At 34.8% G+C, this 26,431-nt stretch overlaps 1 protein-coding gene across 1 annotated transcript; it reads right to left on the reverse strand.

Annotated features, from left to right (window-relative positions):
* Positions 1–16,873: 16,873 nt before the first annotated feature.
* Positions 16,874–18,837, reverse strand: LOC128922379 (serine protease persephone-like). The gene is made up of 9 exons (XM_054232668.1): positions 18,809–18,837; positions 18,658–18,702; positions 18,518–18,562; positions 18,398–18,430; positions 18,256–18,321; positions 17,760–17,800; positions 17,441–17,658; positions 17,241–17,382; positions 16,874–17,184 (listed from the first exon to the last, which is right to left on the reverse strand). Exons 2-9 carry the CDS (start codon positions 18,699–18,701, stop codon positions 17,093–17,095), a joined length of 681 nt encoding a protein of 226 aa, XP_054088643.1. The 5' UTR covers position 18,702; positions 18,809–18,837; the 3' UTR covers positions 16,874–17,092.
* Between the last annotated feature and the right edge of the window lie 7,594 nt (positions 18,838–26,431).

A 26,431-nucleotide genomic window follows, 5' to 3' on the forward strand; every position in this document is an offset into this window, starting at 1 on the left:
AATTACCGTTGATTCCACCTCTCCTCTGTTGCTTTGATTTCCTCGATCATTCTGTAAATTACGATTTTTTTTTAAACCAAAGGGTGGCAGTAGATTTTGTAACAATTGTGGTTTAACTTTAAAATTTAAGTAAGTTATTATTCGTGTTTAATTTTACCTCTCCTTCCATTCTTTTATTTCAGAAGACAGGTTGAAATTTTTGAAAATTTTCTTAGTGATATAATATTTTTTTTTGATTTCGGATTGGTTCTATTTACCTTTTCAGTGCATCATCTATTAGACTTTGCTTTTCTTCGATTGTTTTGGCCAATCTTAGGAAATTATTTATATCCTTTCCCGCGTCCACATAAATAGTTAAAGACGCATCATCAGCGTCAGCCTCCTCCGTGCTCATTGCGTGGAGTAGCGCGAAGAAAAGTCCAAATAATATTAGATTATTTTTCATTTTACAGAATAACTTCAAATAGCTGTGAATAGAAAAAGTAGGAAGAAGTATTCTTAATACATTTAATATTGTTATAACCGGAGTACACTCTATTATCTGGTTCTTACAATAAATAAAAATATTGAAATGTAATCTAACAAACATAATGTATTCAAAGTATAGCATCACTCTAGACCTAGTCAAATTCGGATCATAGCTTTACAAACCACAAGATGCCGAACACGAGGATCATCTATCGAAAATATCGGGAAATCTCTCACAAAATATCCTAAATAAATTAAGAAGGCCTCTTTCATTGAAAGTAAAGTGTCTCTGTGCCAGGAATTGCTAAACTCAAGTACATAAGTACTTTCCCTAGGTACACCTAGAAGTATTTTATATTAAAAGTATTGTAAATTAATTGAAATTTTGTTTGACTTTGTGCTTAATATATTGACTGCGATCGAAATTCTCAAACAAAGTTCTTATATGCATTACTTTATAGAATAAAAATGTACCAAAATATATTATAACTATATACACAGGTATTTATAAATGTGTATTTAATGATTCGAATTTTCAATTAAATATATTGTTATGTTTCTTAAATATATTGTTATGTTTTTCATTCAGATTTATTATTTTCTGATATTCACTTTAGCTCTGTCTTAACATTTCCATATAAAATATTGTTACTCATACGTCACGTCGTACTACATATAGGGATGCAAACATCGTGAAAGGAAACATCGATGGTTCGATGTATCGATGTTTCTTCAAAACCCATCGAAATCAAAAACATCGTCCATTAAAACATCGATACATCGAAACATCAATGTATTTTTGAACTTTTTTAACTTATTCTAAATTTAGTGTGAAAAGCTAAGTGATACAGAAGCAGAAGCCTAAATAAATGAAATGTAGTACGTCTTAAGTTTATACATTTTATTTCACTTAGCATTATATGTCTGTTAATGTATTTTCTCAATAAATAACAGAATTTCAAAACAACTACATAGAAAGTTTTTTCACTGTTATTTCTTTTCGATTTTACTTCCGCGTGATAGTTGCCGTGGGTTTAGAAAACGGTCGTTTACTGGGCACTGAAGTGGCCACAATGTGTAAATATTAATAAGCCTATTTATACAACTCCGGAAACACAGTATTCATGGCAACCCAAACTCTATTGGCTTCTGATTGGTAGGGGTAACAGCCGTGATACATTTTTTCTTCAACCTTCCGTCCCTGTAATTGTAGATAAATTTGACAGTTTACATTTCACCTTTTGGTGGACCAAATGTTTATTCTGGTTTCAAATATCAAACGAGTATTCTGTTTCACACTCATCCGAAGATTCTGTTGTATCAGCGCGATTCTTTGAATTTTTTATGAAACAAAAAAAGTATTTCTTTTAGCCATAGCTTCTTTAAAATGCAGTAATTTGAATCTCTGGTCTAACGTAGTAGCCTACGCCAGAATTAAATTGTAGAACTAATTCATAAAAGTAACCGCAGTATTGTCCAAGCGTATCCAAATAGAGACATCGATGTCTCGCATCTAAAAACAGCGATGTTTCAAAAATATCGATGCATCGTTTGCATCCCTAGCTACATATAACAACAGGGATTTGGTTGGTGTAACTCCTACCCAGTGCACGCTGTTATAAATATTGATGATGTTCACACTTTTGAGTCGCCGACAATTAAAAAAGTAAATAATTGAGAAATCGCCTAGTCTATATAGTCTTGCAATGTCCGTTATTTTGCTAAGTTCCGTTATACTGTTAGAAGGGCTTGTGTCAATAATCACATCCGTTATGTTTGAAAAATCAGCGTTTGGGTATAGAGCTGATTGCACTATTTTTATACTCTCACAACATGTTGCACAGAGTATTATAGTTTTGTTCACATAACGGTTGTCTGTGTCACCAATAAATAAAAGAGTTAGATATGGGGTTATATACAGTATATATATATGATCAGTGGAGTTGAAATCCGGATGTCTGACCGTCCATCTGTCCTCTATCCGTGCAAGCGATAACTTGAGTAAAAATTAAGATATCTTAATGAAACTTGGAACACATATTCCTTGGCACCCTGAGGAGGGTGCTTACGAAGATGGGCGATCGGTTCACTGTCACGCCCACAAAATGGCGAAAACCGAAAACCTATACAGTGTCAAGCCATAAATAAAACTATGAAAATAAAATTTGGAACATAGGATCACATTAGGGAGAGGCACATTTGGATGTAATTGTTTTTTGAAAAGTGGGCGTGACCTCGCCCCCAAATAGGGTTTTTTTATATATCTCGCATACCAAAAAAACTGTATAAGCCAAACTTTCTGCAGTCGTTTCTTTTAGCCATATCCTTATACAGTCCAAAAATGAAAGAAATCGGATAATAACCACGCCCACCTTCCATACAAAGGTTAGTTTGTGGCTAAATGAGCCTTGTCCTCTTACAAACAACTAACATACATATCACACACAAACATCACAGCAGCACTTAAACCCGAAAAAACTCTAATCATCCCGGACACAACACTCACCATATTCAAACTCGCATCACTAACACGCTACATCCACCATACTCACCACACCACCGATTATCATCCACACCACTCAAGAGCACACTACTCATCAACACTACACACCGATACACATCTACACAACAAACCCATAACTGTACACATGAGGACACAGAAAGCGAAGGAAGAAGACAGTCATTTTTTTTTTCATCAGTTCGTCACACATCGTCGAGAACATAAGGCAGTTTTCCGCGCGTTTTCCTTCTTTACGGTTTTATACCAAAACATTTTAAAATATTGTCAAGCCACATCTTTTATATATCCCTTAATAAAGGATTCAAACCAAGTGTTGTGAAATCAAAAATACCCTCCATTTCATACTTGTTTAAACGGTCGCCAAGTGGTAAGTGTTTTCCTAAAGGAAAGGCTCCTGAGAAAATAACTATGGTCCTTCGAGCCTAAGAGACAGGCACCACTGGAAACAATACATAGCAAATAATGCTATAAAAGATGCATAAAAAACAAATAGTGCAGTGAACAAATAAAACATACATAACCACCAAATAACTCAAGAAAAAGTACATATCAAAAAAAAAAAAAAAAAATATTAAAATTGGTGACCTAAATAAGTGGCAAAGTGCAGTTATGGATATATACATATGTGAAACATAAAACACAACAGGCTAAACTAAAAATACATACAAAATTCTACTAACAAAAATAACAAAACGTGCGCGAGACCCAAAAACAAAAAATACATAAAAAACCAACGGGCGCGAAACTAATTACAACACAACAAAAAGTGCGAAACAAATTGCCAAAAGGACTAATCAACACAACAACAATCGTACAACAACCAAGAAGTAGCATTCGAACAGGAGTAGGAGCAGACAGTAAAAGAAAGCCACACAAATATCTCCCCCCTTTAAACCCTTGAGAGGAATAAAGTGAGTGTATCCATTCCTTATTATTATTACGTATATGTACATATTTATGTAAATACGAGGTGGCCCAATATAAGCGGTAAAACAAAAAAAAAAAAAAAAGGATTTTATTAAAACGGATACATCAAAATCTTAAACTACGGTAAATTTAAAGATACCGGTAATGGAAAACAGTTTTGCAATATATAAAAAAAAAAAAAAAAAAAAAAAAAAAATTATATATATTTATAATTTACACCCATTATATACATATACACCTATTATATATATCTACTTATATATATATCGATAAATAAAGCATCATTCGCCTATGTGTGCTTAAAATTCAGCTAAAAAAAAAAAACAAAAAAAAAAAACATAAAAACAAAAATAAAGGAATTATCAGGAAGAGAAATAAATATAAATACATATACATACTTACCTAATTTTTTGCATTTTCATTTATTAACATACATATTGCTTAATATAATTTTCATGCTTATTTTATTTCTAAACATACATATTTTCTTAATATTGCTAGTTACATACTACATCACAATCACCATAACATAAAAAAGTTTTCACACTCACATATCTTCCGATATACAAGTGCAGTGGTGAAATACCTGCACTCTGTCAATTTCGTTTCCATATTTTATTCTTTTCCACAATATCTTATACGGTACAAAAGAACGATATACATACATATACACAAGTGTGGTCGACGAATCACCTGCACTTAATTGTTTTTCGTTTTCGTGCTCTTCTTATAGCGCAAACAAAAGAACATTTATACATACATTGGCCGCGCTCTGCCTTTCTCTCTGCCTATGCTTAAGTACCCTACAATTAGTCATAGGAGACATTTTAATATTTATAAATCCTAAAATATTTTTAATTTCGAAGAATCATACTTCTACCATCGAAGATCAACAAACGTTACGGGATAATTAAAACACGGTTACAAATTTTTAAATTAATAAAATAAAAATCGGTTTAACACAATATTCATATTTGGCGTAATAACCTCTACGTACATATATTTATATATATATTCAAAGTCCTTATTGGCGATTTTCACGTTGTTCCCCTTGTTCTTTGTCTTACAAAAACAAGCAGGACTGCATACAAAATTAAGAGCATAACTATATTCAGATAAATAAGCACATATCGTGCACACATATGTACAAAAGGCATTGACCCCTTTACTTACGAGCGCGCTCATATACAAGGTCATACGGATAATTCCGTAATAAAAAAAAAAAAAAAAAAAAAAAAAAAAAACGCAAGTAAATAAAAACGTGATAAATAAATACGTAATATCGCGGTATTTTATAATTTTTCGAAAAAAAAATAAAAAACACTCTTATTTATTTAAAAAGAGTTTGCGGTTACGATAATTCTCAGTTTATTCGGAAAGTAAATATACACTTTTTCTATTAAATAACATTTCTAAATGAACATAGACTCAAAATATTCTGAAGCTACTCAATTTTTAAAAATTCCCAAAATGCTTTCTGACGATAAGAGTCCATGTGCACCTGCAGAAGCTACACGCTCTAAGCAAGGTGCTACCAAACAAAAGAGGGGGAAAGACATTTTATATACCAAATTTATTTCAGAGAGTGACAATCTAATTAGATACTTCACTCGATTTGCTGCTTCGCCAATGCAAGACAATTCTGAATCGGCACTAGAAGTAAAAAGTCAGACAATGGAACATTTTTGGACACGTCTCCAAGGTGTATATGACACAATAGTAGAAACTGACGATTCAGATCTACCAGACAATTTTAAATCTTCGGCTTACGCCAAATTTATAAACTGCTTAGACCAGTATGAAGACATAAAAATTATGATCTCAGACCAATTAAAACTTATGAAAGCACCGACTCCTAAGTCGCCAGTAGAGCTGCTACAAATACAAACTCAAGAAGCAAGTTCAGGCATTCATCTCAATGTGCCAGCATGCGATACAGAAATATTTTATGGAGGTTATGAACAATGGCCGTCCTTTCGGGATATGTTTACAGCCGTGTACATAAACCATCCAAAATTATCGCAAGCGCAAAAATTGTATCACCTCAGATACAAAACTCAAGGTCAAGCAGGCGTAATAGTCAAGCAGTTCGCTTTAAATGACGACAATTTCAATTTGGCTTGGGAAGCTCTGAAAGCAAGATATGAAAACAAAAGAATACTGGTCGACAAGCAAGTATCAATACTTATGAATTTACCGAAAATTCACAAAGAAACGAGTGAAGAGTTCATAAAACTAGAATCCACTGTTTCAAATTGTTTGTCGGTTCTATCGACGCAAAATATTCCCACAGACAATTGGGACCCTATTCTGGTAAATATATGCACCACAGCATTACCAGAAAACTCAGTAATTTTCTGGGAGCAATCGCTCTCATCAAGAAGAAACTGCCCAACATGGCAGCAAATGAAAGACTTCTTAACTACCCAATATGAAATTGCGGAAAGGGTAGATAAAAAAGTAGTCAGAACAAAAAACGTTCAACACGACCTGAATAGAAGCTTCATTAGACCCCAAGCCAATAGCAACAACAATTTAAATAAGAGTTTTGTCAAAACACAATCGTTCACATCTGAACAGAACAAGCATACGTCATGCGAACTATGTACAGGAGGGCATAAACTTAAAACTTGCGAGAAGTTTAAAAAATTAAATATTAATGAAAGGAACAACTTTGTCAGGTCAAAAAGGCTCTGCACAAACTGCTTGTCCCACGCACACAATCTTAATAATTGTGAAAGCAAATTCAATTGCGTATATTGTCATAAAAGACATCATTCTATGTTACATTATAACATATCTCCCAACTCACCCCAGAGTAGCTCTTATACAAATAGAGCCACGGGTTTAGTTGCAACAGCAACTCCCGAAATACAAAATCCCGAAATTAGCCAAGAGACACCATGTTGCTCAAAGGCACAAAAGACACAAACGCTACACAGCGAAATTCAAAGTAGGGTTTTACTACCCACAGCAGTCATTTCCATCGAACATCGAGGAGAACTGTTCAAACTTAGAGCCTTAATAGACCAAGGATCACAACGATCATTCATAGCGTCTAAGGCACAAAATAAACTAAAACTGCCCACAAAGCAAGCTAAATTTGAAATTACGGGAATGGGCGGAAGAGTAATCCAAAACTCCAACAAAATCTGCCACATTACCCTAATTTCCCCCCAAGCGGATAAGCGTATCCAAGCAGAAGCTATAGTCTTACCGCAACTCACAAACATGCTTCCCAGCTATCAAATAAAGAGCAAGCATTGGGATAAGGTTTCACACCTCAACCTAGCAGATCCCAACTGCCACACCCCAGCTCAAATAGACATTCTATTAGGCAGCGACCTTATACCGCAAATTATACTAGAAGGTGTTGAAAAAATTTCAAACACCCTTTTAGCTCAAAACACAATATTCGGTTGGATACTAAGTGGACTATTTACTGAAACAGTTTCCACCATGACAACTGAAGTTGCAGAAATATCGAATGAATACCTTAATACACAATTAAAGAAATTTTGGGAGTTAGAAGAACTCCCCCCCATATCGATTACAACACCAGAAGATCAGTATTGTGAAGACTTTTACAAAGCCACAACTACTCGATCAGAAAATGGTCGGTACGTCGTACGATTACCACGAAAACAACAATTTCCTGACACACTCGCCTTAGGTCACTCCCGCACCTCTGCAATACAGCAGTTTCTAAGCATGGAAAAAAACCTACTTAGAAAAGGTGAGCTTAAAAAAGATTATGATGGTGTCTTAGAAGAATACCTCCATTTAGATCACATGGAGGAGGTATGCCCCTGCGAAAAAATAATTAAAGGCAAATATCACTCATTCTACTTGCCCCATCATGCAGTGGTAAAACCTGATAAAAAAACAACAAAAGTTAGAGTGGTTTTCAATGCCTCAAAATCAACTAGTTCGGGGAATTCCCTAAATGATATTCTATTTACGGGACCCACACTCCAACCAGATCTAATGCTCCTCATATTAAATTGGCGTATATACAAATACGTATTCAATGGGGACGTAGAAAAAATGTATCGACAAATAGTTATACATAAAGATGATCAAGATTTTCAGCGAATTATTTTCCGAAAATTTCCTAATAGTCCACTACACGACTTCAAATTAAAAACAGTTACCTTTGGCGTAAACTGTGCTCCATACTTAGCCATTCGTACACTCCACGAACTGGCAGAAGACACAAAGTCAGAATTTCCTCTGGCAACACAAGTATTAAAAACACAAACGTATGTAGACGATATCTTGTCTGGAAGCCACAGTCTTCCACTAGCATACGAATCTTTATCACAGGTAATAAAGGCCCTCAACACCGCAGGGTTTCCTTTAAAAAAGATCACTGCTAATCACCCAAATATTCTAAAAAATATACCAAAAGCCAATTTGTTGGATACCAATTTCCTTGTATTCGAAAAGGAAAGTACAACAAAAACACTAGGCATACAATGGAATGCGATAACTGACCAGTTTTCATACACTACAGAGTCAATATCCGCATTATCAGCTACAACAAAAAGACAAATTTTATCCTCTGTGGCAAAACTTTTCGACCCCGCAGGATGGCTTTCGCCAATTATGATACAAGCGAAAATCCTGATCCAAGAATTATGGCTAGACGGAACCGACTGGGACGAACAAGTGAAACCTCTTCGCTTAGAAAAATGGTCCCAGTTCGCTAATAATCTGAACGATATTTCGCAGATACAAATTCCACGGTGGGTAAACTATTCCCCCGAATACAAAGTCGAACTACACGGCTTCTGCGACGCCTCTGAAAAGGCATACTGTGCCACTGTATATCTGCGCACACAAAGCGATACAGCAACTACAAGTTACTTACTAGTAGCAAAAGCAAAAGTTGCTCCTCTAAAAACGCTAAGTCTACCACGACTTGAACTCTGTGGCGCATTGCTACTAGCCAAACTAGTATCCATGGTGCAGTCTAATTTAAACATGACGAAATATAAACTATATCTCTGGTCCGATTCCGAAATAGTTTTAGCCTGGTTAGAAAAACCACCACATGCGTGGAAAACGTATATCTCAAACAGAACGTCTCAAATACTTGACCTAGTGGGATCAGCTACTTGGCGACACGTAGCCAGTGCTGATAATCCTGCTGATCTAGGTACAAGAGGATGCAAACCCCTACATCTCGCCACCACCACACTCTGGTGGAATGGTCCCCGATGGTTAACAGAATCGCCTGATTCTTGGCCACAATCGCCTATGCGCAACATAATTGCACCAGAAAGTCGAAAAATCGACACTTATCATACAACATTGGATGATACTGACATCCTTGAACGATTTTCTTCGTACCCCCGAGCACTCAGGGTAGTCGCCTATATGCTCAAATTTATAGAGCGACTTAAACTCAAGGTTAAAGGAGCATCATATCTCCAATGCGATACATTGGGGCACCAAGACTTACAAAAGGCAAAGGTCGCTCTTATCGCATCAACCCAAACGCGCTACTTCAGCCGCGACATATCATTATTAAAAGACTCGAAACCGATTGATAAAAAGAGCTCACTCTTAGTATTAAACCCATTTCTAGACTCGAAAGGTCTCCTTCGTGCAAATGGTCGGCTTGCTAATTCAAGCCTAACTTATAATGAGCGCCACCCTATAATAATACCCGAGAGGTCTGCATTTGCCACCCTATTTATCACTTACATCCACATTCTAATGCTCCATGCCGAAAATCGCCTCGTGCAACATATGGTCCGCCAAGAGTTGTACATACCCCGACTTAAGCCCCAAATAAAGAAGTGTATTTTCATGTGCAAGATCTGCACCATGCATAAGCAGAAAATGCGAAAGCAGATTATGGCAGCACTTCCACCTGAACGCTGCAATTTCGCTCTGCCTTTCACCACAACAGGTGTTGATTTTGCTGGGCCTTTTCAGATAAAGGCGTCCATGCTAAGATCTCCTACCCTTATGAAAGGCTACGTGGCTGTCTTTGTCTGTTTCACGACAAAAGCGGTACACCTAGAGTTATGTACTAATCTGACAACGGAGGCTTTTCTCGCGGCATTTGCACGCTTCGTCGGACGACGGGGCTTCCCATCAAAGATCATGAGCGATAATGGCAAAACCTTCATCGGAGCTCAAAGAGCTACAGAAAAACAATTTGTGGATTTTATAAAACAAGTCTCACCGGACATTGTCCAAAAATACGCTCCTCAAGGTATTAATTGGCAATTTATCCCCCCAAGCGCTCCTCATATGGGTGGTTTATGGGAATCAGCCGTTAAAAGCTTCAAATCTCATTTCAAGAAGCTAGCTGGAAACTACAAATTTAATTATGAAGAATTCACCACATTATTAACTAGAATCGAAGGCGTCCTCAACTCACGGCCTCTCGCAGCACTCTCGCAAGATCCCTCAGACTTCACTGCCCTCACTCCAGGGCATTTTCTTAAAGGAGCGCCCATTCTGGCCACACCTGAGCCAGACGTGGAGACGCTCTCCTTATTAAACAGATGGGAAAGAATTAAAATTCTCCATCATGAATTCAGTCGCCGATGGAAAGAAGATTATTTAAAGGACCTCCACAGAAGGTACCGGTGGAAAACCCCAGAAAAGGCGCCACAGCTTGGGGATTGTGTCTTGATAAATGACGATTGTCTTCCCCCCACAGAATGGCGGCTTGGTCGCATAGAGAAGCTTCACTACGGCTCCGACGGTCATATTCGCGTAGTCGATCTGCGTACACAAACCGGAATACTAACGAGACCGCTCGTTAAACTATGCTTTTTGCCGACCGCCGATAACATCGAAACGTAAAATCGCAACAAATAAACCGCACAAAACTCAAAAAAAACCGAAGAAAAACCGAACGAAAATCAATAAATAACAAAATAATAAATAAATAACGAAAATAAATAAATAATGAATATCTGCGAACACCAACAAAGTGTCATAATTGATCGATCATATGACGATCCACTCTTGCCACATTCCGAGGCATTCATATACATGCCAGAAATTTATTATATTAATAACTCTCTCCAATACAGATTGATATGGACGCGGATATGCCTGCAGCACCAGTGCCAACTATTCGTTCGGCCATCACCGTGCCACGCACTGGTCCTACTCCAGCTCCCCGAAACATCACAGCGACACCGCAGCCAATCGTTGCACGAAATGCAACACGACCAACTACGGCATCCCAACCGAATGAAACACCAACACAACGCACACGATGTCCCCTCTGTTGTCGACCACACCGCTTGTCACACTGTAGCATCTTTAAGGGTATGCCACCCCCGCAACGTCAGCGAGTCGCCCAGGCCCATGGCCATTGCCTGAGTTGCCTCGCACCTACACACACCACGCAGGAGTGTACGTCCGGCTGTCTGTGCCAGATATGTATGCTACCGCATCACACGATGCTGCACCGCACCACCAGCCACGAAGCCAGGCGACACCCTACTCCACGCAACCACGGGGGTAACGTACGACCTCACCGACAGCAACCACGAAGGCAAGTTACCCATATAGAGGAACCCTATTCGAGGCACCGTCACAACTCGACAAACACTCGGCGTCACAGGACTAGGTCACCATTCCGCCGCCCAACCGGCCTCAGCAATGTGGTAGCCACGTTGCAACAACTCCAGCGATTGCTAGGCTGAATATTCGCCTAGGGGGGCCGGGATGGCTAAATGAGCCTTGTCCTCTTACAAACAACTAACATACATATCACACACAAACATCACAGCAGCACTTAAACCCGAAAAAACTCTAATCATCCCGGACACAACACTCACCATATTCAAACTCGCATCACTAACACGCTACATCCACCATACTCACCACACCACCGATTATCATCCACACCACTCAAGAGCACACTACTCATCAACACTACACACCGATACACATCTACACAACAAACCCATAACTGTACACATGAGGACACAGAAAGCGAAGGAAGAAGACAGTCATTTTTTTTTTCATCAGTTCGTCACACATCGTCGAGAACATAAGGCAGTTTTCCGCGCGTTTTCCTTCTTTACGGTTTTATACCAAAACATTTTAAAATATTGTCAAGCCACATCTTTTATATATCCCTTAATAAAGGATTCAAACCAAGTGTTGTGAAATCAAAAATACCCTCCATTTCATACTTGTTTAAACGGTCGCCAAGTGGTAAGTGTTTTCCTAAAGGAAAGGCTCCTGAGAAAATAACTAGTTTGAAAATTACTAAAAGTGCATTGACTAACTAACGAAGAACGTCAGAAACGCAAAATTTTACAGAAGAAATATCAGAAAGAAGATGCACTGAGTTTTTTTTACAAAATGGAAAATGGGCGTGGCGTCGGCCACTTATGGGTCAAAAACCATATCTCAAGAACTACTCAACCGATTTCAATGAAATTCGGTGTATAATACTTTCTTGACACCCTGATGACACGGGTGGAATATGGGTGAAATCGGTTCCCAATCACGTCTACTTCCCATATAATTCAATTTTGAATTCATCTGGTTCGTTCACTTTATAATATATACATTAGGAACCAATGAAGATAGCGGCATAAAATTTGATATAAATACTGCATATCATCTGTGGCTTCACTTGTGGAAGATTTGTAGAATTTGGATTACAACTTTTCAAGACCCCGGATATCGAACATGAAGAACTAAGTGCCTAATGGTAATTTTTCATCGAAAATATCGGTAAATCTCTCTGATATTTTAATATAATTTATGCCCTCTGAATTTTTTTCTTATAACAATTTGTCTCTGTACCAAAAATAATTGAAATCGGGGCATAACTTCCCCAGATCCAATATACCTAATTATAGGTAATATAAAATTAAGTGAGCGTATAGTCTTCGATATTTTGTATCTTGGTGGTGAAAACTAGCGAAATCGGTTTAGGAATTACCTCAGTCCCCATATGCTATTTAGGATGATTTTCGTTATTCTATTGAACTTTATGCCGAATATATGGGTCGAACTGTGTTATCTTTATAAAATTACATCAATAAATTGCGAGAGTATAAAATGTGCGGTTGTACCCGAACTTAGCCTTAGCCTTCTATGTTATATTGCTTGCTAGGCTAACGGGAATTTGTTTGTAGTTCAAAAACATAGGTTCGTTGTTGTTGTTATTTTAATGCAAATTTTTTTAATAATCTGATAAAAAAGGGGTAGACATTCGTTTAAACGCACCTTGGCTAAGAAGGCGAAAACATTGTTTTGATTGGAAAAAACTCCTGCATGGCTACGTAAATTAAATAATTGGGTCTTTAGGTAAATTAAGACTAAAATTGTTTTATCATTATATACATGTTTAAGATTATATCACGATTCTAGAGGGAAAATACCTCGATGACTCAAAAAAGTTCAAATCAATATTTGCAATAAGGAAGGTTATAGAAATCTATGGATCGGACACAAAATTGACAGATCAGATGCAGTCGTGAGCATTTTAAAAAAGAAATGTTAAAATTATGGTGTGAAAAATCCAATGAAGGACAATGTAAAACTGAATATTCGCCAGATAAATCAAATTAAACATCAAATCACTAAAAAAAAATTTTAACTGCAAAAAAAAAATAAAAGATAATTTGGGTTTTCCAGTGACAACCAGGCATACTGCTCACATTTTACATTACAGAAAATGGAAGAAACCCGTGTGCAAGTCTGGTTGAAGCCTAATCACAAACAAGTGCACTTAGATTTCACCCGGAAACCCATGCAGAGGACAACTGAGATGAATGATGGTGTGTTTTCCGATGAAAAAATATTAAATTTAGATGGTCCAGACTCTTACAGTTGTTGCTGACGCGATTTGTCAAAAAAAAAACTTTGGTGGAGGCAGCGTTATGGTTTGGGAGGCATTTTAATCGAGAGGTAAAGTAAAATTATGCTTTATGTCGCCGAAAATGGACTCAAAACATACACCAAAGTGGTGGACCATCCTCTCATTTAATTTTTGGATGACAAAATGGATGAAGATACCATTTCTCAACAGGATAACGCAGCCATTCACGTTTCTAAGAAGTCTTTAAAATGATTTGAGGAGCGCAATATCCCAGAGTGCAGACCTAATTAGAATTCAGTGGAGAACATTTAGGGGAACATATCGCGCAAAATCTATGATCAAAAAGTCCAAGGACACGTTTATTGGACTGTATAAGAGCTCAAATTGAAAGATTTTGATCATTCGAAACTGAAACATTTAGTGAACTCGATTCCAAATCGTGTTTTTGAATATTAATCAAAATGCAACATCAATTAATTATTTAAAACTTAATAAATATGAAAATATGACACCTACGATCGTAAACACAGCATAAAAACAGTCAAATATGGTGGAAGCTATATCTTGTTATTTGTTATTGGGATGCTTTCCGCCCCGAGAGTTGGTCTGATATATAATAATATAACGGAGAAGGTGATGCTGCAACATGCAGAGGAAGAAATGGCCTTAATATGGGAGTTCAAGTTTTCCAAAACCAAAAAATTGTAACTCAAAAAGATATTGACCAATTTGGCTAATAATTGCCGAAGCCTTTACTTTAGATGATTTTCGCGTACATGTTTGGGGTTCAAATTTAATTCTGACTTAAGGCTTATTTTTGATTCAGTTGTACACTTTTTTAATGTTATTGGTTTATCCTTTTCGTTAATATATACTAAAAAAACACCATTTTAATTTTTTTTGGTTTCGTTTCAATGATGAGTAATAAATTGAGCAGTATGGCACCACCGCCATTTTGGAATAAAACATTATAAAAGTACTTTTGTAGTTAAGAAAGATTCACCAAGTTTAAGTTTATCACCTTTAAAAATATTTTATAAAAATTACCGTTATATTTTAAATAAAATTTAATCAAATTAAAAATCATCTACAAACCCTCCGCTCCACAATATTTTATCACTCACTTTGCTACATGATTTCTCTATTTTGATTTTTATTTTGTTTATTTTCCACTTTCCAAGTTTTGTGTGAATTGAATGTACGCCGAACATAATATGCACTCTAATTTGTTACTTTTTTCTTTCCGAATTTTCCCGATCTCACACAAGCAACATAAGCTAGGTTTAACTATTCCAAACAACAAAGAGAGAGCGGAGCATAATAAGAGAAATTGTAGAAGAAATTCAAAAATAGAAATTTAGTAGTATCGGTGCAGTCAAACACTCACACATATGTTCATTGAAATATATTCTCAGCAAAATATAAAAGCATGAAATTCGGTATAAATTCTAGGAACAATAAGAATTTTGATCACCACAATTTTTCTCTTATATTTATTTGGTTCTCTCACAGCATCTTTCTCACAACAACTAAGCAGAGTGAGCCTGCGAAGTGGGCTCTTTGATGTACATATGTACATACACATGTTGCATATATGCGAACAAAAATGTTTCTGGAAAGTATAGTAAATTTTATTAATTAATTGGGAATCTGTTCTTCGACTGCAAATAAAGGGTCACCAAGAAAAGTGCATACATACATCTTCTAAATACTTTGCACATTTTTGAGATGGTTTCAGGTCACTACCGCTCTTATTAATACAAACACAAAACTCACCACTCTCTGGATTCATTTGAGAAACGTATAAGCACAGTGGAAACATTTCGAGAATGTAACCGAATGTTTAAATATGCATAATGTATGCGATGTTTTTTCTTGAATTTATTATATGTAATGTGAACATTCTGCTAATAATGAATGTTTCAACTTTTAGGGGAACTATAAAAGGTGGATGTTTTTTATAAGAGATTAGTTTTCATCCTCAAATTGATATTTTGCAGTTGTTTCTCTAGTTTCGGTCTCCAGCTCACATTGCTGCAAACGATTACTCTTCACCCTCTCATTAAATGACGTTGATACTATCCGCCCCCCTAACCTCTGCTCCACATCATTACATTACTCACTTTGCTACATGAAATGCGTTCTTTCGAATTTCAATTTGAGATAAACAGCTGCTTGTTCTTCTCGGGTAGTGCTACTATTATGGACACAACTGTATATATATCAGTAATTAGATACGTATGTATGAACACGCAGCTACAAAGGAACAGAGTAATTCGGAATGATTCTGATTTAGTTGTGTATGCATATAGATATACATATGCGCACATACACATACATATGTATGTATATAAGTATTTGTTAACCAAATTGTTGCATAACAAAGTATTGCAACACACTTCAACATTTTTTTTTGGTTTCCACGATGGATTTTCATAAAACCTAGGACACCAACAAAAGCAATTACGACTTGAAGTAATCATATCACATCCATATAATTCACTTCACTTCAGGTTGATAAACGATACGATTATTTCTATAAAAAATACTCGAATATTTTCACGACACATTCTTCGAGGTTCTTCACTTTTTCATTATAAAATAATCAAAAGAGTTTAGTTCTTGGATTTATAAAGTTTTTTTTTCTTAATATTTACAAGGAATTTATCTGAGATCTTAAAGTGTACTTACCTAATTTGAAGCGAAAATTTCGGTGTACAGCGCAGAAATGAAATTGAGTTCATCTCTGAATCCCTTTATATTTAATCATTGAGAGTGATTTACTCATATATTGACAGGAAATTAAAAAAATAATTAATATAGAGGCTTATCCACTCTAACGACGGTATTCTGAATCGGAATTCTCCCAATCGCCCACAAAGAACATATAGAAAGCGTGGCGAAATCAAGGAGAGGAAAGAAATTCTGTAATGGAAGTTTAGTAGTATCAGAGCAATGAAATACATACTCAGATGCCAATTGAAATATATACTCAGCACATTTGTTTTCAATTATTTGAGGCAATCTTACTTTGTTGCGTATACGCCATCGTGGTTAATATCCTAAACGAAGCAAAAAGCAACAATAATAACAACACACAACCTTTACATATTCGTAAATATGTTAAAATAGCGGTTTAACTTTATTTGCATATTTTATCATCGAAAATTATTACATTCGAAATTCAATTGCCACCCTTCGGCCATACAATGCTTTCTATAAAGTTCAAGTGATCAAACACTTTTGTTATCACAAAGGGTTCAAAATTGTAAGAATCCGTTGCTACAATTCCAAAAAAAATAAATTTGGGGAAATTGTTTTGAACTTCGTATATTGCCCAGCCAGTCTGAGTGCGCTCAAATTGCAAATTTTGTGCACATATTTGTGATGGCTTTAGGTGTGTACCGGTCTGTCACAATCTGAACTTTTCCGTATGCTCCCATCAAATCTATAAAAATATATACAATAAAATAAAAGTAGATAACAATCAAATATAAAAATCACCACTCTCTGGAATCACTTCGGATGCGTATAAGCACACTGGATACCAATCGGAATTGTAAGCCACATCACTCTCCAGTTCAATCAAAGCAATATTGTTAAGGGAAGGTGTTTTTGAAGAGAAATCGGGATGTATGTGAATTGCCTGAAAAGTCGAAATAAGTTTAAAGATAATTTGTTAAAGAACTTAACTTCATTACTACTTTTATTTTAATCGACGTTGAATTGTCCCACGATACTTTCGTAAAACTACCAGTTGATACGCATTCTGCTGCAATTAATAAAAAACGTTTGTCAATCAAATTGCCGCTGCAGAGGCCAGCTAGGACGTTAGAAGTATAAAGCCTCAATGAGTAGTACGCGATGTCATTAAATGTGGTCTCTCCAATCGATCGCAAATCATTAGTTATTTTTTCACAAGCTTAAAAAAACAAAAAAAAATATAAAATCCTATTAACATTTAATAACAAATGAGCCACCGCTCATAAGATCTAAGTTTATTCAAAACAATGCGAAACTTACCAAGCTCTGCTGGACGTTTGTGAGGTGTAGCAACATCGGTACTGTAAGTAGAGAGAAATTAAACAAATAGTAACGAAAGAAATGGCGATAAGAGTGCGTGAATAGTAGTTTCTTGCAAGTACTCTTAAATTAAAAGCAGTCTACAGTAAGCGAGGTTCAATTAACCATTTTTTGGCGCGCACATCCAAGATCCATTAGAATCCTGCTTTCGAAACTACCAATGTATACACAATCTCTCTTAATTATTCACGAAACCATTCCACAGAATTAATCTAACGGTTTATAAGCTTTATTTACTGCCGAAAATTGCTGTGGCACTGGAACATCGAAATTCTTAAGTTTACTGCGTTATATTTAATATTTAATTGCAAGTGATTTTACTTAGAGCGTACTTAGAGTGCCTTAAGCTTAGAAAACTACAGTCTTTACAATAATTCGGTCTTCATTAAAAGTGTTTGTCTACTTTATGATTACATTAAAATACTTATTATACTACCTTTTGGCAAGCTGGTTGCTTAACTCAACTTCTTTTGGATTCAACCGTGTGAGTTCCGCAGGCATTCTAAAAAATAAGGAAAAATTAACAAATTTTGTTATAATAATATTAAAAACCAAATCGTATTCATGATTAATGCTACCTTCCTTGCGCTGTTTTTATCTTCTCTGACATTCTGAAATTTTCCAAAATAAAACAAGAGTTAGTAGTAGAGCTCATGAATAGTTGGTGATACTCTAGTTCAAAATAAAGTATTATTTACCGTTGATTCCACCTTTCCTCGGATGCTTTGGCTTCCGCGGTCATTCTGGAAATTTCAATATTTTTGTAAAACAAAGGTTAGTTAGTCTAATGAAAATAGTTGGAGATACATATAAAGGTTGAAAATAAAGTATTAATTACCGTTGAGTCCATCTCTCCTCGGTTGCTTTGGCTTCCGCGGTCATTCTGAAAATTTCGATATTTTTGTAAAACAAATGTTAGTAGTAGATCATATGAAAATAGTAGTTTAACATTAAATTTTAAGTAAGTTATTATTCGTGTTTAATTTTACCTTTCTTTTAATGCTTTTATTTCCGAAGACAGGCTGAAATTTTTGAAATTTTTCTTAGTGATATATGTACTATTTTTTATTTCAGATTGGTTCTATTTACCTTTCCGTGCATCATCTTTTAGACTTTGCTTTCCTTCGATTGTTTTGTCAAAACTTAGAAAACTATCTATATCCTTTCCCGCGTCCACGTAAATTGTCAAAGACCCTTCATCAGGGTCAGCCCCCTTCGTGCTCGTTGCGAGGAGTAGCGCGAAGAAAAGTACAAATAATATCAGACTATTTTTCATTTTACAGAGTAACTTCAAATAACTGTAAATAGAGAAGTATTTTTAATATATTTAATATTATTACAATCGAAGTACTTTCTAATTTCTGGCTCCCGTAAGTATGTCGAGTACATTATATTTGAGCAGTAAGTCCATTACGGGCGACTTTAGCGAAAATCACGAAAATCTTGCCGCTTAGCATAATTTTATTTTAATATTCTCGCAACTTGTTGTTTCATCTAAAGCCTATCTCCCTAACCCAAAACCCCAGAAGCACAACATTTTAGGTGTAAACCCATATCTGAGGAACTACTTGACCAGTTTGAACGAAAAGTGCTACGAAATATTTCCATGATATCTTGATTCTAACACGCCTACTTTGCATATAACGCTATTTTGAATTTGATCCGATTCCTCGCTTTACAATATATTTTAATGAATTAGCAAATAAAAATATTGAAATGATGCTTAACAAAAATAATTTATTCAAGGTGTAGCATCACTCTAGACATAGTCAAAATCGGATCACAGTTTACAAAACCCAAGATGTCGAACATGAGGACCACACTGCATGCAACTATTTCTTTTCGGTAAATCTCTCAAAAAATATTCTAATGGAATTCAGATGGCGTCTTTCACTGATAGTAGTGTGACACCGTGCCAGAAATTGGTAAACTCAAGTACATAAGTACTTTCCCTAGGTACACCTAGAAGTATTTTAGATTAAAAGTATTGTAAATTAAATAAAATTTTGTTTGAATTTGTGCTTAATATATTTACTGCATTACGTTTTTAATAAGAGATAGAATAAAAATGTACTCAAACATTGTATAAAATATATTTATAACTATACACAGGTATTTATAAATGTGTATTTAATGATTTGAATTTTAAACGATTTATTAAAAAGATTGTTAATTTCTCATTCAGATTTATTATTTTCTGATATTCACTTTAGTTCTTCTGTCTTTACATTTCCATACAAAATATTGTTACTCATACGCCTACCCAGTACACGCTGTTATAAATATTGATGATGTACACACTCTTAAGAGCCCTTTCACACAGGCAATTCCTGTTGCGGCTATTTTTAGTTTTATAGGAGAGGAGAAGTCGGGCAACACGCATTGAGTTTTAATTCGTAACAGTTCGCTGCTACGTAACAGTGTTACATTTGCGCACATTTTAAAATTAATGTATACAATATATTTGAAAATTTGAATTTAATCATTAAATTTTGTATGTAATTTGCAATTACATATAAAAATATGCATAATATAATTAAAATATGTTATTATCGAAAAAGGAGAATAACGATAAAAATTAGTTAATGAAATATATTTTTTTGTTTGAAAACGATGCGTACAAGAAGTTGAGAAAATTATATGAAAGAGAATGAGAGAAAAACACGAACAAAGTTGTCGAACAAGAATCGCACGTGTGAACGCAATAGGCGACAGCAAGAGAGAATCGCCCGAGAACTAGCAACAGGAGTTGACATGTCTGAAAGTGGTCTAAGTAGCCGACTATGGTATTTATAAATATATATATATTGTGATATTTCAGTGTGATTTACACGGGACGAGAGAGCCTACCTGAAATAACCAAGACTTTTAAATTTTAAATAAATAAATATTACTTAAATAAATGAATGATTAATCTTTAAGGATGCCGTAGTGCTTGGCTGTGCGATCCTGTTGAATTAATAAAATAATAATAATTAACTAATTTTTTCACATCTTTATTCCTTATTTCACTCGCAGTAATTATTATATTATACACTTAATAAAAAGCACTCACCTTAATCCGTATACAAGAGACGCAGCACAGAAATGAAACTGAATTAATTTCTGCTTCGCTTTATATTCAGTCACTGATAGTGAATTGCTTATATATTGAGAAACGAGCAAGAGAATCACAGCCACTCTAGCGATTGTATTTGGAAAGCTAATATTTCCGTTCTCACGCAAAAAAAGAGAAAATTTAACTCTCCCAAACAACAAAGAAAAAAATGCTAGGCAACTGAGAAAAATTGTAGAAGAAATACTGAAATAGAAATTTAGTTGCGTCAGGGCAGTCATGAACTCATATGTTCATTAAAATATATTCTCAGCAAAAAAGAGAACATGAAAGATAAGAATGTAGATCACCACATTTCTTTGCGGCCTCTCTGTCACGGCAACTGAGCAGAGTGAGTTGCGCGATGTATGTTCTCTCATCTCATTATATGTGTTCAATACTTGCCAATGAAATTGTTGCTTAAAATAAAATTTAAGTAATCAACAATCATTGAGCGAGGTTAGGCGAAGTCTTCGTGCTACAATAGTGTAAGCGATCACACGTATTGTCTCTTTCTCTTCAGAGAGCATCAGTGCCATGGTTCATAGCATCGCTGTCGTCAATATGTTTGGCATGTGGCGGTTGAATGCTTCTGCCTTACCTTTATATTCAATTCAACTGCAAATGCAAATTCATTCTAATTAATGCTGTAGATACAGTTGCGTTCATATAAATAGAACTGCGTGCGGAATATACTTTAAGGCAAAACCGTGTGTTTAACTGCATTCAACTGTTAACTACGAATATTAATACGGATTTTTTTTTCAAAATAACAGTGTACCACACAAAGAACACACTGCTAAATGTCTCCCATCGTAAGAGTGTCTGAGGAAAATTGCACAAGACTTTATGGTAATTCTAATATAGCAATGGAGTGGGCACAAAATAAAGAATCAAGGATCAGTCATTACATTGGTGCGCTTATGTATATTCCATAATAATATTTCAATTAAATATATTATCAGCACGTTTTGTATTATCTCTCACTCAGACAAGAAATTCAGAATCAAGCCAGTCCTGACTATGCTGATAACGGAAAATAATACTGTAAAATTCACAAGAATTATGTTGTTTGTGGTGATTGTTGGGCCCTTGATTTATTTAATCTAAGAATCTATACTGATATATCAATGGCCCCTCCACCGAGTTGATAGTAAAGTCGATCTGTTGGAAATAAATTACGTTGTCTTAAATAATGTGTAATTTTTACCAAAGAAATGGGTAACGATAGAAGCTTGAATTTGGTTAAGATCACCTAAAAGATGTTTATGTACCCTAAATTCAGAATACTTCAAATACTAAAGAGATTTAGTTTCGTCATATTTGTAATATCGTAAACAGTTATGTTAGCGGAAATACAAACGCTATTGAGAATGGAATAGCATTTTGCATTCAAGTAATTCCATCACACACTGCTATTAATATGAACATAACTGTATATAATATATTAATTAAAATATATTTTGAAATTTCAGTAGAACTGAATATAATGGTAACCTATTGACATCAGACACGTTTTTATGTCCTCTGTTTCCGATGCTGCGGATATTGCGTACACATGCTCTCCGAAGAGCTTAATGTCGCTTTCTTCCATACTAAACTCTCTTTTCACATACTCTCTCACTCGTGAGAGAGACAATATCTGTGCGTACGATCACTTACGCTCTCGAAGCATATATGAATGCTCCGCCCATGCCGCTCACAAATGTGTGTTCTTTCAAATTTTGTAAGCAACAACCTAGAGGGCAAATACTCATGCATACTTCTATACATACATAAATGAGCATATTTCAGCGCTGACACTGCTAATTGGATGTATTGTTCTTGTACACACATACGAACATTAATATAGAATCTATATTATCGATATAGAAAGCATTCACTTATTATGAATTAGTTTGCTCACTACATAACAAACACTTGGAAGAAACAAAGAGAGAAGAAGATCGTTGCCGTTTTCTATTGTGCGCTTCGTGTGGATCCAAAACATATTTTATATAAAGACTTTTATGTTTCTGCTCCCAAACTTTATTAAAGACAATAGTTGAATTGGCTTCGTGGAAGTACAGTGGGTTCGTTTAAGTATAAAAATTAAGATTTTATTTTATATGGAAAATTTACTAACTTATTTAGATTATCACGATTTAAATTCTCACTCACGATTTAAATTACAAGAAAATTAAGAATTTATTCAGTTTAATTCAATTAAGTTAGAAAAAGCAAATAAAATAAAATAATTCAAAAAAATATCTCTGAATGATTGATTATTTGTATGTTTGTATGTGTATGTGTGCATGGTCGTCATAAAAAATTTCGGTATTGGCTCATGTACTTCTTTCGAATGTCACTAAAATCTAAGTTTTGTTATTTGCTTATTTTATTTCTTTAAAGCTTGAAATGTGAATTTTTGAATTTATGCTATTTTCACCTGTTAAGGCACATTTTGATTGGTATTTGAGTGAACCAATCATACCTTGCGATAATAATATAAATTTTAGTATAAAGAAATTATTATATTTGCATTAAAATGAAATGTGAAGAGGTTGAAAATACTTTTATAATGCTACTGCTATAGAAATCTTGGATAGTCGATTTTTAAAAGTTTCTCTTGAAACGAATTTTTCACAAGCAACATCATTCGCCGTGGAATGGAACAGTTAATAAACACTAAATGATTGGTCTGGAACATAAGGTGCATGTAAAAAAACCCTCCAAACAAGCTCCCGAAATCTTTATCAATATCTCTTCTCCTATTGTCTGACCACTTGGCCACCGTTTGCGCAGTCTCGCCGCGATTCTACTACTTGACGTTTTCGTTAATGCACCACTTTTCATCAACAGTAGATGGTTACTTAAGAAATGTATTGATTTGGTTACGATTCTGCCGCTAGTCGCAGATGGAAAATCGGTTGATGAAGTTTTGCGTAAACTGGTGTGACACCCATCAATGCTTCATCATAAAAAATATCGATCGCACTTATTCAGCACGAGATACAAATTACTGAATTCATCTCTTTGAAAATTAACGGTTTTTTTCTATTAGAACTACTATTTTTCAAATATATGAGATTCAAACCTTCTAAATCAAATCAAATCAAAATTTTTGCTACTCGATTTGCTACTAAATGTGCCTAATTTTGTAGTTGTGCAATTGAAATACTTTTAATATTTTCCAGCACATTACAAGCGTTACTGAGTACAAGGCGCATAAGGTGAGACAGTTAATTAGAAACATTTGATCAAAGGCGAAATATTCGACGCATTATGCTATTTGTGTAATAATATAACTGATTTTTAGTAGGTATATACATACTTTGTATTTAAAATTGTTTTCCTTTAATAATTTTATTCGGTAAAATCAGCAGCTGTACTCTTGCCATGCGCCTGTCAATTTTTGACCTTCATTCTTAGAAAATATTTAGAATCTTAAAAAAATTTAATATTGTATATCGACCGAATCTTTGCAAGGATCAACGATAAATTCAATTCAAACATATAGTCCCACTGTTTTTTTCTGATTTTGAATCATTGTTAACAAAGACGGTGGACAACCGAACAGCTGCTGGCTTACCATTATAGTTGTGTAGTAAACTTGATATTAAAAACTAAATTCTCGATCAACAATAACTAAATTACATTACATTGCCGTGTAGTCTATGTTTGAGCATTCGTCTGTTTGCTCAATTCGGTGAAATATGGTTCACATATAGGCCGACACTACACCCATGATGCGCTTCCGTACTAAAATTCTCAGTATCATCAAATTGGATTTGATTTGAGTTTAATTTTTGGCTTAGTTTTCACTGCTTTGGATTTTGCTTAACTGCACTTTGAGGTCATTGCAATACCTCGATTTCGTCCCACCACCAATCCTTCCATAGTACCAAGGGTTAATCAAGTTTTGTCAAGACATTTAGATTTTACTTAAGTCATCGCTAGCACGAATGGACATTAGCCATCGCGGCTTATGTTTCAGATATAAACCATGCTATCTCTCAAGTTTAATAAGACAGCTCCATTGTACAAAATCTCAGTGAAATGGGTTCAGTAGTTGAGGAGTGTGTCTAGTATGATATGAAACGTATGTTTATATAGATTTGCTTTATTATTTTACTGAAAGAACCTAGAATTTTAGATTTAAAATTAATTCAATAATTATATTATATTATTAAATATTATATTATATATTTTTATAACTGTATTTATTTTATTTAAGGGCTTTGTACCATTTTTAAAATATTTTTTTTGTTTTTACTTCGGTAACTAGCAGACCACTCCGTCTTCGCACGGGCTTAAACAAACATTTCAAAAGTTATAAGATGCGAAGAGATTGACTTGTACGGAGTCTTTGTGACACCCTCACTCTCACCTGGGAACTATTTCCAGAAAATTGAGATTCTAGCAATAAATATAGGTTATGTTACTAGGGATGAATGTAGCTTTCCAATGCTGAAAGAATTTTCGAAATCGGCACAGTAGTTTTCAAGTTTATTCGTTACAAACATACATACAAATCTTTCCGCTTTATAATAGTAGTATAGATAATAAATTCTCCAAAATCCCATTCAAAAAGAAAATATTTACAATTAACACACCCATCAATGCACACAATTTTATAGTAAAAATTTAATTCATTCAAACGAACTGCAATGGCCCATTTCAAAAATAAGAGAATTAATTTTGTAGTTGCCATTAAATCAGAATTTGAAAAATCCCTTTGAGATGCTCAATTTTCAATTACGAAATATTTAAGATTTCTAAATTTCCTTTCTTTTTCAAATGTTGCATTTAAATACGCAGAACCTACTTAATTGCCTAGCAGCCACATTTTGTATAAAATTTCTGTTAAAATATTTTTTTTAATAAGAGAAAATTTACGGCAAAGAGAAAATATATTTTCGACACAAGAAAAATATAAAATTATGATAAATTTCTTTAAACGATTGAACATTTTTTATTTCTGCGTAGAAATAAAAATTTTCATACAATTCTAATCTTTTATTTTCACAAAAAAAAAAACCTAATTAAATTAAAAATTGTGAAACAAGTCAAAGATTTGTTAATTTTGTTGAAAGAAATTGCCGTTCAAATACAAATATGATTAGCAGCTTACAACCGGACACTCAAATTAAAACAGTTACTTTCTGCTTACACTAAACACTTGTCTGACGCTATAGTTTTATCCTGCGAAAATTCACGACCGAACTGTCGTATTTTCCAACAGTTTGCATTACCTGTCGAACCAGTTCCAAAACCCATCACACTTCGGGGAAAACCAACATAAATGAGTTTGGTATGAAACCAGCCATAGTCACATCTGGAGGCTAGAAGAATAATTGTTCTCTATTAATATAAGAGACGCACGAAAAAAGGGTCATTGGGAAATCAATCACATCGATGCTATTTAACGAAAATACAACAACAATAAACGATAATCAATATAAGTGAAGTTGCGTATACGCCATCGTGGTTCATTTTCTAAACGAATCAAAAAGCGAGAATAATAACAACGCACAAC

Source organism: Zeugodacus cucurbitae, chromosome 5, assembly GCF_028554725.1.
Source record: "Zeugodacus cucurbitae isolate PBARC_wt_2022May chromosome 5, idZeuCucr1.2, whole genome shotgun sequence".
NCBI lineage: Eukaryota > Metazoa > Arthropoda > Insecta > Diptera > Tephritidae > Zeugodacus > Zeugodacus cucurbitae.